The 17,130-nt window shown below is 43.7% G+C and overlaps 1 protein-coding gene across 4 annotated transcripts in view; it reads left to right on the top strand.

Moving 5' to 3' along the window:
* THSD1 (thrombospondin type 1 domain containing 1) overlaps positions 1 to 17,130 on the top strand; it is a 29,552-nt gene that overhangs the window by 1,912 nt on the left and 10,510 nt on the right. For 3 of the 4 annotated variants that reach the window (XM_052670835.1, XM_052670831.1, XM_052670833.1), the window contains exons 2-3: positions 4,189 to 4,335; positions 10,230 to 11,186. In XM_052670835.1, coding sequence (XP_052526795.1) covers positions 4,278 to 4,335; positions 10,230 to 11,186 — 1,015 coding nt within the window. In that variant the 5' untranslated portion in view covers positions 4,189 to 4,277. Of the gene's footprint in view, positions 1 to 2,116; positions 2,143 to 4,188; positions 4,336 to 10,229; positions 11,187 to 17,130 lie in introns of those variants that run through there. The other variant, XM_052670832.1, reaches the window with a different exon arrangement.

Below are 17,130 nucleotides of genomic sequence, written 5' to 3'. Positions count from 1 at the left end.
TTTAGCATTAAACGTGGAAGTTGGTGGCCCTGCATGTGGCAGGAGGGTTGGAGATTCAGGATCCTTGAGGTCCTTTCCAACCCTGGCCATTCTTTGATATTGTAATGTTTTGCTCATTTTGAGTTTCAGACTTTATTTACCTGACAGCTCCTGGCTGGGTTCCTCGAGGTTACTGGGAGAAGGCATCTGAGCTATGATGGGATGAGGTGGGCGAGAACAGGCCTACTGCAGGAGGGTGGAGTGAGGGCAGGGGCTGCTCTGCCAGGGATCTGCAGAGTACACATAGTTAGGGAGAATACAGGCTTTGTCTGATGCACATGTCATCTCAAAGCCTGGGGCTTGTTTTTGGGGTGGGTGATTGATTCCTCGTTAACTACCGCCCCCTTCTTAACTGCAGCACTGATTGTCTTTTGCCTGCCCTATGAAGAGGATATAGTTGCTGGGGGACATGTTGGTGAAGCTGCACACTTAGTTAGCTCTGCACACTAGCAGTGATAGCACCATCCAGCCTGCTCAACAACCAGTCTGCTCTCTGGCCTTTTGACGTACCAACTCATGGAAAATGCACAGGAAGTCATAAATCCAGTAGGTTTTGTTGTTGTTGTTGTAAAAGCTATCTGCCATCCAAAGCGAACATAAAATAGTGTGACTTTGGTTCTTGCACAGTTCCTGATACTGCAGTGCCCACGTGCAGTGGATTTGTTCTCCTAAAACCTGTCAGGCAGCAGAGTGCAGCTTCCAGCAAGAGCCTGTGCCAGAGGAAAGCTAAGTGATGAGACTAAGACCACATGAATAGAATAGAATAGAATAGAATAGAATAGAATAGAATAGAATAGAATAGAATAGAATAGAATAGAATAGAATAGAATAGAATAGAACAGAGTAGAGTAGAATCAGGGAATCATTTGAATTGGAGGGAACCCTTAAAGGTCGTCTAGTACAGCTTCCCAGCAAGGAACAGGGACATCTAAAAGGTATTTGTGGCAGAGGAAGGACTCAGTGTTTTCCTGGCATTTGTGCTACACGCCGACCTCTTGCTCTTCATCTCCAAGGCTTTTATGGCTTATGCCCTCCTTATCTGCCATTTCCAATTCCTTTTGGAGAGGAAGTCTTCTATTTCCAGTTGGCCCCTTTCACCGTCTCTTGGAGCAGAAAGCATCTTTTTGTGCTTCTGTCCCTCTGCTGCGTCTCACACAATGGAGCCTCAGTCCCTGCTGGTCCACCAGAGTAATAAATTAAAAAAGCCAATTATTCAAAGTCTGATAGTCTTCTCTGTTCCATCATTTTTCATCTCATCAAGCTAATGAACTCGAGGTAAAAAGATCTGCATAGAGAAGAAACTATTTAAGATACGCTGTCTGTCTTGAAAAGCAAGATTTTATGTGAGTACTAGAAAGGGAGCAATAGTGGAGCAGGGGGCAGGAGGCAAGGATGGGGAATTTTTAAGCGAAGGAGAAAAGAGTGCAAGGGAGAAGATGGCTGAGGGAAGGCTGAAAGGGAGAAACGTGAATCAGGTGCAGAGGTCAGTGCCATGTGTGCACAAAACTGAGATGGGGAGGGAGAGAAAGTCTGAGAGGAGCAAACATAGGGGAAAAAAGAGTGAAGGGAGAGGGGGAATGCAGTGCTAGGGATGGGTGGGCAGCCAGCTTTGTGCTGGATCAGGGCTCCAGGGCCTTGCAGGGGCTGCAGGGCTACACAGGGCTCAGCCCCAGCATAGGCTTTCCCAGGCACCTGGGTGAAGTCTCTGGAAGTCAGTCTTGGTGCTGGTTCAAACACTCATCTGAGTTTGGGTGTTGCCTGTGCACCCTGCCAGAGCCTTTTCCTAAGCAAACTCAGATAACACAGATGAAAGAGTAAAAGGGAAGAGGGCTTATGGTCTGGTGAACGGAACGCCCAGAGGTGCTGGGCTGCGTCCGCAGATGTGGCCAGAAAAAGCTTCCACCCTGCACAGTTTCTGGTATAAATACAGCACAGGGGAATGGGAGGAGAGGAGCGGATTAATGCTGCAGTTTGCTAACATGGTGCATCTGACGGAGGCAGGAAGAGGAGCAGAAGTCAGATCTCCTGTGTCTCCCTCCAGTGCCCCATCTCGTGAACCACGCTGCTCTTCCATCTGTCAGCCTGACATGTGTGAATTAAAATGTATGGCCGCTGTCTCAGGAGAATTCTCCCGCTCAGCCTTCTTTCTTTCTTCCCTAGGATGTGTTCTTTCTTCTGTTGCTTTGTTTCTTCCTGCAGCGTGTCACTTGTGAGGCTGCAATTAGGATTATGTGGATTTTACCTGCCGGTATGCGATGGTCTAAAAACGGTATTTGTAAAACACATTTGAAAAATGCATAGCTGGGAAAGCTGGAGATGGAAAGGATCCATTGAAGCTTTCAGCACGGCTACGACTGTTGCCCACAAAGCATCTTTCTTCCCTCTTTAGTGCAGTGAAATTTCAAGCAGGGCTGCTTAATTTGTTCTGTTTTCCTTAAGTGATTGTGCCGTGGCTCTGCCAGCAGCCTACCTCTGTGTGGAGGCAGGAGGTTTGTCTTCTGGTAATTTACAGTGTATCAGATGTGGGTGTTTGGGGTATCGCTGCTGCTATCTAATTCTGGAGCCTTGTCAGGCCTGTGGGCAGGCGATGATATTCCTCGTCAGATGGGTACAGCTATTGCTACAATGGGCCTGTGCTGAGCAAGCCACAGAAATTATTCTCTCCAGCCACTTGAATTATGTGCATGAGAGAAATCAGAGAGCAAATTGGCATAGAGAAGACAGGAGAAGAAGCTAAAACAATTTTACAAGCTTTCAAAGAACGCATCGGCTGTGTCGTAGGTCAGCAGCGCTAACAGTGTTACTGTTGAAATACCTCATTATTTTTGTGATTCCTGAAGATGCACCTCATCTTTGCCATAGCCCTGTGTTTCATGTTTACATTCCACCATGCCTGCTGCCGTGCCAATTTTCTCTCATAAAATTAGGTTGTAAACTCCACTGAACAAGAACTTTCCTGCTTGTTTGAGTGATGGTGAATGCAGTGAGTCTGACTTTCTGACACTCCTTTGCAATGCAAAAGAGAGCAATTCTCATATTTTGAGAGTGGCTGCTTTGAGCTAGATTTTCTCTTTGTAGATACTCTGTGACTTCTGTTTCTGTAGCATGCTGTTGGTTTTGCTGCAGTCCTTCTCTTCCAACCTGTTTTATGTGATTGTTATGAGACTCGTGATGACTGCTTTAGAGCACATTGAAGTAAGATCCTGAAACTTCCCAAAAGGATCTCTATTTTTGTTTGCATAGACAATGCTACAGAATTGTGAACTTAAAAAATTGTGGAGAAGATAGCTAAAAATATAAAGACTGGCATGTGGGATCACACAGCTGAGAGATCTGAAAGACAGAGAAAGCAGTTATGGGTCTTTTATAGAGCCAGGCAGATAACGTAATGTGTTATATAGAGCCAGTGAGATAACAATAGATTACTGAAAACAGTTTGAATTATGTAGCAGCAATAAACCTCCAGTGTCTACACGTGCTGAGATGAGTTACGTTTTGTACAGAATACTTGTTATTTTGCTGTCATGAATCGTAGAACCGCCTGGGTTGAAAAGGACCACAGTGCTCATCCAGTTTCAACCCCCTGCTATGTGCAGGGTCACCAACCAGCAGACCAGGCTGCCCAGAGCCACATCCAGCCTGGCCTTGAATGCCTCCAGGGATGGGGCATCCACAGCCCCCTTGGGCAACCTGTTCCAGTGCATCACCACCCTCTGTGTGAAAAACTTCCTCCTAATATCTAACCTAAACCTCCCCTGTCTCAGTTTAAAACCATTCCCCTTGTCCTATCACTATCAACCCATGTAAACAGTCGTTCCCCCTTTTGTTTATACTCTCCCTTCAAGTATTGGAAGGAATCTTGATCTTAATATAAGACATGCACAAAAGCAGTTTCTGCAGTACAAAGGTAAATTCTTGTGGCCTATCTTTGTTGTTGTGACTCAAGGGCTGACATATCCTGAGGGAAAATTTATTCTGTGATGAAATATAGTTGCACTTATCCATTGATGCAGTATTAATAGTGGTTGGATAAATGGGAGAAAAAAGTTAATTAATGCTTTTGTCTTTCTTTCTTTCTTTCCAGATGTAGTCTTCCTCCTTGCATTTTATGAAACAAAGTCAATGCAGCTGTAATTTTTTATCTTTCAGGTGTTCTTGAAAAAAGTGCCTGCACTTTAGAACTTTGGAGCTGAAGAAGGACATGAGGAGTAAAAGGACCTGGGATCTCACTGGTCAGAATGAAACAGATGTTGAAAGATTTTTCAAATCTATTGTTAGTAGTGCTCTGTGACTACGGTGAGTATTGGAGCTTACAAGGGAGAACTGTGAGTTGCATATTCATAAAGTAGTTTTGGATAGTGCTGTTTTCATTTTGTCTGCTGAAATAAAATCACAAAAAATCACTGCTCACACAAGCCACCAGTGATATGCCCATGATGTAGTCAAGGCCTTATGTAATATGTAGGTGGAAGAGACAGCTTTCATGAGCTGCTCCTCTGTGTCAAAGTGGCAGGAACATTTCCTGCTGTGAATTTGCTCTGTGAAGGAAGCAAGATAAGTGAGCAGATTTCTGTGGGCTTCATCAAGGGACTAACTGTGTTAGAAGCAGTAGCAGGAGCTCCGCTCTCCTCTGAGATTTGTATTTGGTAGCATTTAATGCATGGTAGATGATAGATCAGAGATCAGTTAAGTGTCTGTACCAAGGTGGGAGGAACCACAGCGTACAACTGCCCATTTCTATGAAAGTAGCTTACAGTAGTTGGATGAAATGTGACCATCTATAGTGCAGGTCACTTCCTATGGTTGAATGAGACCCCATGTGATGGACTTCACCCACCAATTCAGAGAAAACTTTGGAGGACAGGAGGGGTATTGCCTCCTCTGACTGTGTAGGAATCCAAAGGATGGGATTCATACTCATTCCATTTTGGTCATGTAAAATTAGTCTGAGTGTTGTTTGAGTAGTTCACACACAGATCAGCACATCTGGAGGGCAGTTACAACCTAACCACAGCCTGAGATTCTAAGGATGAGAAAGCACCTCCTTCTCACCTTCAGCTGCCAATGGAAGCTGGACATCTAGTTTGGGTTAGCTATAAAGTGGTTGCAAGCTGAGGGGCATACTATGCATGGCATCTATCTTTTCTAAGAATGTACTGCATAGAAGGTAGATTTGTAAAGTGAGTCAACATGCAGTTTAGAAATTTCGAAGGTAAGATCCTTAATTTATAAATAATGCATATGTTTTCAAAAATTACATTCATAACTTCAAAGTTGTTAACCTCCCAGTTGAAGTACATTGTCAAACCATGATAAAGAATGAAGTCATGCATTGCTGAAATACCTATAGCATGGGAAACTGGAAAAAGGACTGTTTTAGTTCCTAGTTATGACATGAGCTGTGATAGTAGGTAGGTCATGCATCAAAAGGCTGAAGATGTCTTACAAAGGAGAGAAAGGGACCAAGAAAGTGTGCAGTTTGCTCTTCCTGTATATGCGAGAAAAAAGACACCTTGGTGTCTGTTTCATCTCCACTCTAGAACAAGGGATCATGAGAAGACAAAGAATTTAGGACTGCCCTCTTTTAGATGAACTCGAGTCTAACAGAAGACACTTGCTTTTAGTACTATGTGTTATTTTAACAAGACAGAGTTGACTAGCAAAGTTAAGAGTGGTGCACTGAATGGGAAATACAGTGAAGATAAGGGCTGTTGATGTAGTCTACCTAGACTTCAGAAGAGCCTTCAACACTGTCTCCAGTGGTATTCTAGAGAAGCTGGCAGGCTGTGGCTTGGACAGGTGCACCCTTTGCTGGGTTAAGAACTGGCTGGATGGCTGGGCACAGAAAGTGGTGGTGAATGGAGTTACATCCGGGTGGCAGCCAATCATGAATGGTGTTTCCCAGGGGTCAGTATTGCAGCCCATCCTGATTAATATCTTTATTGATGACCTGGATGAGGGGATTCAGTGCACCCTCAGTAAGGCTGCATATTACACCAAGGTTGGAGGAAGTGTCAATATGTCTGAGGGTAGCAAGGTGCTACAGGGGAATCTGGACAACCTAGATCACTGGGCTGAGGCCAATGGGATGAAATTCAGCAAGACCAAGCGCTGGGTCCTGCACTTGGGCCACAGCAACCCCAGGTAAAGCTACAAGGTTGGGGCAGAGTGGCTGAAAGATTGTCTGGAAGAAATGGACCTGGAAATGGTGGTCGACACTCAGCTAAACACGAACCAGTGAGTGTGCCTAGGTGTCGAAGAAGGCCAATGGCATCCTGGCTTGTATCAGAACCAGTGCAGCCAGCAGGAGCTGGAGGTGATCATACCTCTGAATTCTGCACTGGTGTGGCCACACCTCAACTACTTTGTTCAGTTTTAGGTCCTTCTCTTCAGGAAAGACAGTCAGGCCTTGGAGCGTGACCAGAGAAGAGCAGCAAGGCTGTGGAGGTGTCTGGAGCACAAGTGTTGTGAGAAGTGGCTAAGGGAACAGGGGTTGTTCAGTCTGAAGAAGAGGCTCAGGGGAGACCTTATAGTTCTCTACAACTGCCTGAAGGGAGGTTGCAGCAAGGTGGAGGTTGGCTTCTTCTCCCAGCGATAGAACTAGAGGGAATGGCCACAAGTTGCACCAGGGGAAATACAGGTTGGATGTTAAGAAAAATTTCTTCTCTGAAAGAGTGATCAGGCACTGGAATGGGCTGCCCAAAGGAGGTGATTGAGTTAACATCCCTGGAGGTGTTGAAGAAATGTCTAGATGTTGCACTAAGGGACACGGCTTAATGGTGAAATTTTGGTGATAGGTGAACGGTTGGACTGGATGGTCTTGGAGGCCTTTCCAACCTTGGTGATTCTATAGTTCTATAACATTCAATTCACTTAACCCAAGAAGGGAGGTGAATGATTGTGATATCCACTGCTTCTTGGTGAGCCAGTCCTGCAGGCATTCACAACTAGTTGACTCAGAGGTAAAAGCTATTATTCCAGAACTTTATAGAGGGTGTGTAGTTAAAAGGTGAGTGAGTAGCTAAAAGGTGCAGTTGAACAGCTGAATCTCTGTTGCAAACTTTAGCTGTATTATATTTTCCCTTGTTTCTAAATAAGAGTAGTCCATACTTGAGAAAATAACTTCTAATTTTGTGTATACAAGTCACTTCTTAGATAACTGTTTCCTTCATATGCTTATCTGTATTACACCAAGTTCTAAGTTCTGTTCTAAGTGTGTTTTAAACGATTAAATATAAATTATTGCAATGCTATAAAATAAAAACAACAACCAAACCAAACCAAAAAAGGCATACAACAAAACTGTATTCTCATTTCTTACTGGTTTTTCTGGTGTGCTTTTTCTTCATAGCCCTGGGCTACTGGTTGCTGACAAGCCAACATCACAACCCAAGTTGGCTTAAATATAATTAAAAATAAATAAATATCAGAACAGCATGCCACTCACTCTTCAACAAAACAGGGTTTTCCTTTTGATCTTTCTAAGAGGGAGCTCCTGCAGAGACCACTGTGGCATTTGGTTGGTGCCACAGCCAGGCTCCATTCAATGGGAGAAAATTGTAGTGACAACTAAAAATATGCAAATTGAAAACTGCCCCTGGGGCCGAGGTTTGGCTTATGACAGAGATGTTCACATGCAGTAGGCTGGAGGGCAGTTGAAGGAGCACGCGGTGGAAGCTCACTTTTGCTGACTGTGAGTGGCCTTTTGCAGAAAACTGTTACATGGGACACCTAGAAGTGCAAATTTTGCTATTAAATGAAGATGGAAGAATGATTCTGTGACCTGCAGTGCACCAGGCAGAACTCCGCAGTGCTGTAAAGGCGTCCTCCAGTAATACTTGCTTTCCTCACTTTCCAACAATCCAAATGAGGGTTGATGAGAGCTACATGGCAGACCCCTGGTCTCTCTCTCAGTGCTTTTCATTACTGTCACACAAATGTTTTTCTTGAAAATTTGAAGCTTGATGTTGAAAATTTTCATGTTGAGGTTTTGTTATGGTCTGATTTGTTTTTCTCTTAAAACACTTCAGCCAAGTTGAATCTGATCAAGTCCTTTATAGAGAAATATGTAGGTTTGCTCATGTTCAAATCAAGAAAAACCCAGCAATTTGCAAGCATTTCACTGGGAAACTGTAACACAGCTGTCAAAACTTCATGATGCTCTGGGACATACTTTTTGTTCCCCGTATGGAGGTTTGCTTGGACTTGGTCCATATCTAAGTCCTTGCAGATGAGTTTGCAATGAAGTTCTCCAAATGGTCAAACATGTTCCATGTCCGTTCAGTTCCTCTTGCCAGCCCCACACAGTACTGTGCGTGCTTCAGCCCAGGCCAGCAGATTTCCCCATGCTTATAGTAACAGGCCCTCAAGTTGCATATACTGGGCTCTCCACTCACACATTCTTATGTTAAAAGATGGTTGTTTAGTTAATGTTTGACAGTTTTCACCGTTATGTCTTTGCCTTGGTTCCTAACACTCTGAACAAGAATAGTGACATTTACTCATCTTTCTGGAACATTGCAGGGATAAACTCATTAATATTTCTAATACACTAATATACTATGATAAGAGCACAATAGCAGGATCCATGGGGAAAATGAATAATTCTGTGTTATCAAGGTGAATTTTGAACGATGCACGGTCAATAATACATGGGACCACCCAAGGAAGAACGAGAATAAAAGACCCTCTGGTAACAAGCATTATCCATCTGCCAAATGAGGCAGAATCTTGTGCAAAAAAGTAGTATTGACTCACTCAGATGAAAGACTGACTTACAATACATGTATGTAAGAGTATATACGTGATTTATGTATGTAGGCTGTGCATACAGTCTTCATTCAGACATTATGGATGTGGTTAGAGCTGGTTATTTTAACCACATTATAGCTGGTAGGTCTTAGTAGTGTACGCTGTGCCTCACCCTGACGTAAATGGCCTTAGCTGGTCAGATGAATTTCTTCCTGAAACTCATTTTCTGTTGACAGGAAAGTGAATCCAAGGTGACAAACTCAAACTGAAGCTTACAGTAGTAGCTGTCTAGTATTCTGTAAGATGAGTCCTGCTACTCCTAAATGCCGAGTGCTTGCTTTGGCACTTGCAGTGTTTTTCCAGCAAAGCTTTCTTTGAGGTAATCTTAAGACATATGTAACAGATTTAACAAGTTGAAGTACTGTTAGTTGATACTACTTATGAAAGGATTGCTTTAACTGAGGTTTTATGCTCCCAGAGCACCTTCCATCCAAGACTCAGAAGCCCTTTTCCAGACACTTTATTATATAGAGATGTCTCACAGCACATTCTGTATCTGGGATAGGTGTATGTAGTTCCCATTTTTCAGGTAACCTGTCAATGTCTGAAATCCTTAAGATTCAGGCAACACAGAAAAACTAGCTGAGCTGAGAGCAGGAATGTGATCTTCCCAATCCAATGCTTCAGATATCATCTATCCCCATTAGTTACAGCATGTCTCGGGATAATTTGGCAACTTGCACAAACATGGTCATGCAAGAAGTGCATCTAAAAAGACTGTGCCATTTATTATGAAATGATGTCATTTAGACATGTTGCACCACATCTGAGACAAGAAAAGTGCTGCAGTCACCATCACTGTTATTTTCAGCCCTTTCACTCATGTGTCTGTGATGCAAATGAGCAAAATGAAAGATTCATAAGACAGAGCAAGAGAAGAGGCTTCAAAAAGCATCATGCAGATTTACTATCTTATTTAATTTGAGGGATATTTTTCATGTTTCTGTATTAAGAAACTACTATGGTTTTTTACTGCATTATCACTAAAGAAGGTAGAACAGCTGACCATGGTGAAATGGACTATAAGAGTCTACAAGTGAAGGGAAGTTGAGGATTTTCATGGTCTATCCTTAGAACTGAAGTTTTCTGTACATCTTTTGTTTTTGTTTGAGAAACCTTCTTTTAACCTTCCTTCCTAAACATGTTGCTACAGTAGGCTTTGAGCTTTTGCAGATCACATCCCTGCACAAAGGAAAGGTGAGCTATAACTGCTCTAGCTAGGACCTTTTTTTTAGTGAACTGATTCATTCACATTTAAGAGTTTAACAGCCATTTCTTAAATATCCACTTCATAAATACATATTTTCTTCTTTATGTTTCATAAGCAGTTGGCTGCTGCTTTGATTCTTAATGCTGTTGTTAATCTGTTTTCATTTCAGTTCTTGGTGAAGTGGAGGACCTCATGTTGAAGCACCCAGGTCATGTAGCCTTCAGCAACGACACAGTTTCTGTGGAATACCACTACTACAGTGGTAATGAGACAGCAGAGAACCTGTCCATCCTACTGCTGGATGCCAACACCAACAAGATCATTGCAAGAAAACAGCTTCCAGCAAATCAGTCCCGGGGGATGGTAGAGTTTGAATGTTCCTATTTCACAAGTGCTGGAGACTTTTTGTTCAGAATGATCTCTCCCAGTGATAATAGCAGTGCTGCTGCAAGCAGAGGAAGAACATCCACCCTCCATGTGGAATGGCCTGTATTTCACATTGATTTGAACAAGACTTCAGAGGTTCTTGGGAGCTCCCTTCAGGTTGGAGTTTTTACAAATGAGCAGCTCTGTGCCATGAACAAGACATTGGTTTCACTAGATGTGATATTCACCAGCACACTTTATGAACTAGGAAGAGTAAGCTCTGATGAGATGCTGGGCATTAGAACTAGCAAAGGAATCCCACTCTCTAGATCCCAGTGGGTAGAGTTTGACTGCCCACATGTTGGTCAAGAAATGTACATCACTGTGTTACTGAAATCATTAGAAACACGTTCTGTTATTGCCTCTATGGGACCCATAGATCTCCACAAATTTGGATACAGACTGGTTGTGGCACCAGAAGCAGTGTGCAGAACTTTGGTTCAGGTCTTTGTAGTCTCACCACCATGCACTTCTATCAGTGGAAAAGTTGTTGTCTATAAAGAGGCTCTCAGGCATCCTGGTTTGAGAACAGCGTGGCTGTATGAGAACATCCTTCACCCAGGAGACAACAGGACAGAATTTAACTGCACTTTGTTCGATGTGGGAAAGAACAAATACTGCTTTGACCTCTATAATTTCTCAAACCGAAGCCTTTTCCCAACAAGAGTTAAGCAGTGTATGATGATCGAAAGGAATCTGGGTTTGTACCAATGTTTGTCTTCTTTTATCAAATATCAGCATTCTTTACAGCCAACGTGGATAATGATAAATGGGTTTGACTGTATTGTCTCTATTGCATAACTATTTTTTGGGTCTCCTGCATGAGAAAAAAAGAGTTGGAGAGGTAGATGGAAACAAATTGGATTAGACCTGTGTAGGGGCATACATTTAGTAACAAAAGCCACAGTGGTAGCTTGAAACTACTTAAACCAAAACAGTTTGGGATATTTAAAATGATGTATCTATCTAGTTCCAGTAAAACTGAAACTTGGCCTTCACAGTAATTTAAGAAGGCACAACAGTAGATCAGACCCATTGGAAACATTAAATCTAATCTCTGTACATACAGAGGTACTACATTTATGTGTCTTGAAGTCAAGTATCCAACATTGAGAACCCATCTACCTATTTAGTCAAGAGAGACAGACATCTCACAAGGGTGATTCATCCCATATAAAAATAGGTATAGCAGATAAATGGGCTGAGTCCATGTCTGGCTATCTTTTTCTCTACCATTTGCTGTGGGAGATTAAAAACCTACCTACTAGATACATAAATTTTGGTCACATGAATCAAGGTCCGGCTATAGCAACAGACACTTGTGGGTTTTTCTATCACCCTTCCAACCATGTCTCAGCTGCTGCTTAAAAGCGATCATGGCACATTTTATGATCAGTAAGGCCACCTGACAATCATGAGTCACATCTGCACATCTAAGTTCTTTTCTTCCAAGCAAACACTAGATGCATACAGTTAGCTGGGGACAGTCTGTAGTCTGTGTAGTCCTTTGGCCATGACTGGGCATTCTCCAGGAGAGTGCTGGTTGGCAGAAGCCAAAACCATGGAGTGTAAGTGATCACAGTTAAGGAGTGATCGTAAATGGGGATGAACTTGGGCCGTCCCTCAGTCCTGTCTAAGGAATATCCATGCATCCGTTTATATCTCTACAACGCACATAGATGGACCCTCATGGTCATTCAGGGGTAGGAGTCCAAGGTTTGGCATTGTCCACAAATCCCAGTAGCAAAGCAGAGTAAGACAAATGCATTTTTTTCCCTAATTTGTAGACGGCAGCCATAGCGAGGGATGGGCTGCATATACATGAGGGGATAGGAGTTGGGTTAGGCTGTGTTTCCCACATCCTGGAACAGAAAAGTAAATGTTCCGAAGGCTTGGTGCAGGCTTGCGTCCATAGGTAATGAATTAATCTTTCCCATGAGCACACTTCAAAGAGCTTGGCTTGAAAGGCTGGAGATATATTCTATACCTCCCCACCCTTGGTCTTCCTGAGAAGGAAGTGCGGGTCTGAAGCCAAAAAAGGGTCACTGCACTTCCTGGGCAGGTCTCTGAGGAGATCATTGGGGCCAGGAGCATGGAACATGTTCTATAGCACGTGGTCCGGGCACAACCTACTTTAACAAGGCTTCTAGCGTTGTGTGGTTTTACTTCAGGCTATCTCACAAATTTTAAAACTGTTAGCCCTTTAATTAACAATCTGTACTAAGAATGACCTCTATTGTCACCACATGCCAAACGTGGTACGTAGTTCTCTTTTGCTTAACTTTCCAACTATATTCTCTGTTGGCATTCTCTCTCTTTGGCACAAGAAAGTCCGCCTAAAAATGAAAGCGTTTTTCCTTAATCAAGGTAATTCTCAAGGAAAAAGGAAGAGAGAATTCTAATTCTTCTTCTGTGCTTGGGTGGTATTTTTATGTCACGCTGATACTATCTAGCTAATTACCCAGAGAGATGAATATGCAGGATATGACATAGCTGTGTTTCTGTGTCCAATATTTGACCGTTTTAATTGGTGAAATCCACCCTAGGCAACAACTCCCTGCAATTTGCTGTGTTTCCTGGGCTGCGCGGTAGCACCATCCTTACGACTGCAGTCGAAAGAATCAGGCTGCCTGCGTGCGGAACGGCTTGAAGTCAATAGCTGGCAAGTTAGAGGTGTCACATCCACAAAGCCGATGAAAGCGTAACCACATCGCGTAGCCGTAAATAAAACGTCAAACTGAAATTAATTAGGCGGCAGCACATCTGTCTTCGTGTCTGTGCAACTTCAAAGCCTCCAGGCAGCGTTGAGAGGAGTGGGCTGCGCTTGGAGGAGCGCGTCAGCCTGAAGCCGCGGCACGCAGAGCGAGCCTGCGGAGCCAGAGATGGCTGCCGGCCTCTGACCGCCTCTCGAGGCCCTGTCCTGAGCCTCTGGCCCTGAGGGAGGTGCAATGAGCCTCCGCTCCTGGTGATGGCAGCCAGCTGCTTCACAAGGCCTTCTCCAGAGCCCCTCACCGTGCCTCACTGCACTGTAGGTAGACCTGCACCCCTGATGGCTCTCCATGTAAAAAGTGCTTCTCTGCTCAGATCGCTGATATTCTTCTGCCTTGTGCTTCTGAGCTTGCTCAGTTTGAGGGCAGTTAAATCGTTGACTGTGGTCTCCTGTGCGGCGTGGGCCATTGCAGCCATCCAGTTAGGCTGGTAAGGAGCCCACAGCCGGTCTTTGCATGCAACTGCTGCTCATCCTCCGCAGCCATCCAGTGTTTTGCTGAAGGCACCACCAAACAGAGACCCTTCTGGTAATTTCTCTCAACACTGTGCTCTGATGTAAAAGAAGAAAGGATGTGGCATGCAGTTTGTAACGAAGCTCATCTAGCTTCATCCTCTAGTGACTGGCTCTTCTGCTAGTCTCTCTGCTAGACTAGACAGCTGTTTCCTATCCATTGTGTTCCCCTTCAGAAGCATTTGCACGTCCAAATTGTGTCAGTCCTTCCAGATAATCTCAGTGTTCTTTTTAATAAGCTGAAAAGATTGAGTCTTTAATTGGAAAGCATTTTCTTCAGGATTTAATTAATTTTCTGGCTCTATCTGCCTCTATTTCCTTTTTTTTTTTTCTTTTTTTTTAACAGTACTTTTAATTTCACTACACAGACACTGACTTTGGTGCCTTCTAACATCCTCCTCACCGATGCCGTTTGAGCAGCAACACTCTCCTTGCCCTGACTTATTGCTCCTCAGTTTTTAATTCCACAGATGGCATTGGCTTTGACCCTACAAACGCCTCCCGAGCTGCTCTTGCATGTGACCTCTTAGTTACAAACTACCATTCTACAATCTCTGTGCTTTCTGCCTACGTTTTGCATTTTGCTGATTTTACAACTTAGCTGGCAACCTCCATTGCCCCATGCACTATGTACTTATGTCATCACGGTAGTGACATACTTTCTCATTAACGATTTTATATTTACTTTCCTGTCACTGAGGCAAGCGTCGTACAGAACAAAGCATTGTACTAATTCCTTTGAAATCTCTCCAAATGCATTCCCACTCGGTGATGATTTTCTGTTGACAACTGCATATCAAATCTGTCACTCAGCCAGTTCTTACTCCATTTAGAATACAGTCTATTATTATGAAACAAAGGTATTGTCTTGTAAAAGATGAAATATCTGAAATCATTAAAGCTATCTTCATCCAAACCGCAGAAGATGAGATATAGTTTATTTTGCAACTACCCATTTTCCATAGGTCAGGCATCAGTTGTGTTCCTGACCCTTCTTCCATCCATCTCATTACTCCTCATCCTTGGCAGGACTCGGGAGCAGGAGCAGGAGTCTGTCTGCTTTGTGCCTGCAGTAGGGACAAGGTTCCTGATGACCCGTGGAGAGCAACAGCTCTCCCAGCAGGAGCCGTCAGCTTCAGAGCAAGTGTCACAAAAAAGCCCCTGCTTTCCAAGACTCTGAATCTTACCTATTAGATGTGGGGAGAATGTCTATCAGATGTGAGCCAGTCCTTGTGAAACTTTCTGTAGACTCCAGCTGGAGAACCTGTGAAAAAATAGGAGAGATGTGAGTCACTTAATTCATCTCAGTGGGGTGCTAACTGTTTCCCACAGATGACTTAGAGAGAGCCATGCAGAGTTCCCTGCATCTGACGGAATCGTCTGAATGTCTGAGAAAGAAAAGTGCTAGATGATTTTACCCAGCAGCAGAAGTGCTGTAGGCTCATTCATTTCAGTGTGTTATCCTGTGCTTTACATGCTTAGACTCTGAGCCCCCAGCAGTGAGACTTCTGCTTTCCTTAGGAAGACATCCTAGATCTAGCCATTATCAAGCTGGAGTCTTTTGGGATGCCTGATAAAATTAATCAGTAGTGCTGCAGCATAGAAAGGAACTTGCTTTTTGTATATTTCCAGTGTTAATTATGTTTTTTTACAGTTCTTAGCTACACTTCTGAGGCCAGTTTCAACTCTGATCTAAGTCCTAGTGGAGCTTATTGCCTTTATTGGAATGAGTTTTGTTACCTTCTCTGACATCTGACTTCTTCTAACTATCCAAAGAAGCTGCTGGGGGGCCCCCAGGGCACAAGAAGTACAGATGTTGCTCTCAAAGGGAAAACAGAAGGTGGGAAAAGACCTTCTGAAGGGAGCAGTAGTTGGGAAACAGGGCGTAAGTGGAGTATCCAGGAGTCAGGCAAGGATACAAGACTCCCATCAACTTCTTGCTCCCTGAGTAAAGTCGTATGAATCAGACCTGCCAGTTATCTGTAAGAAGATCTGGGAACCAATTAGCTCTGTTGCCTGAATTGCTCTTTGGTTTGCATTTATTTAGAAACAGACTAATTTGGGGAAGCACAGTTTGTGCCCCAGTCGACTTCTCTTACGCCATTGAGTTCTACATCTCCATATCCCCAGCATTTTAAGAATATATCAGGTGTTGTGGAGTCGCAGGGGTAGCTCTGAGCTTCTGAGAAAAGATTTTAGGCAATGCTCCTGCAGTTCTTAAAGGTGCTGGTTTGTGGGGAAAAGTCTGTAATTAGCCCAGGCACAGTCTAGGTTTTCTCCTTTTACAGGGATCATCGTCCTTTCATTGTCCAAATTAGAAGCTTGTTGGAGCATGCCATCATGTCAGCTCACCTGGGTTTTATTCCCATAGAGAAGCACGGGATAGGTGAGAGGAATGTTTTCCCAGGTCTCATCCAAACATCACTACGCCTGGTCTCAAGACCTGGAAACTGATCTCAGCTTTCACAAGTAGCCTGCACTCCCCCATGCTAGCAGAGGCATTTGCGTGAACCTGTAAATAGTGATTTTATCCCATATTACTGGTCTTGCTGCAGAGCTTAGGACAGTCGTACATGGCAGGCTGGGAAGGTGATGCAGAGCATTCCTCGCTGGCTCTGCTGTTGGATGGCATCACAGACACACAGTCTCACAGAATGAGGATGAAATACAGAAGTTGGAGGGGAAATACTTCAGCAGAGCAACAATTAACACAGTTAATTAAGTTTATCTTTCATGTCGACAGATCTGCCAACTGTCAGCTATTTCAAACTAACTCATCAATGAGATGTCTTCATGTTGATAATTGATTCCTCAAATGCGTATAGAAAGAATTCACACTTATTAGCGCTAGTTTGCACTGCATACCTTCTGGTTTTTCCCCTGGCGCTTTGGATCTGTTTGTCTAAATGGAGGTTAATTATTTTGTTTCCTTGGGGGAGAATAAACTCTGCTTCATTTTCTTCTGCATTCTGGTAATTGCAGGAGGTTGCAGAGCAAGCTGCAGGGTTTAACTCTCTGTCTCTCACAGGGGCTGGAGCGCTTCCTGCTCTCCTGCTGCTGCAGGCACACAGTCGTAGCCCCAGAGCTATGGATGCCAAGTGTTCCAGCTAAGGAACTCCATGCCCTCAGCTGAAGCTGAACTCTGTGAAAAGAGCCTGAAAGCAATGGGCACGTCCTGGGTTTGACATTAGAATTAGAAAATTACCCATCCTAAATGTTATGTACATTGAAGCTCGCAGGCTCAAATGTAGAGGCCCCTCCAGTTGAGGGGGGCCTCAAATGTTGAGCACCCTCCAGTATAACAAGTGGCAGCGCTGGAAGCAGCCAGAACCTTTCTGGATCTGGCCCTCTATCTGACTGTTAT

The sequence above is a fragment of the Tympanuchus pallidicinctus genome, unplaced genomic scaffold, assembly GCF_026119805.1.
Source record: "Tympanuchus pallidicinctus isolate F22 unplaced genomic scaffold, pur_lepc_1.0 scaffold11, whole genome shotgun sequence".
Lineage (NCBI taxonomy): Eukaryota > Metazoa > Chordata > Aves > Galliformes > Phasianidae > Tympanuchus > Tympanuchus pallidicinctus.
The sequence above is the reverse complement of the archived record's forward strand: the minus strand, read 5'-3'. Positions and strand labels throughout refer to the sequence as shown.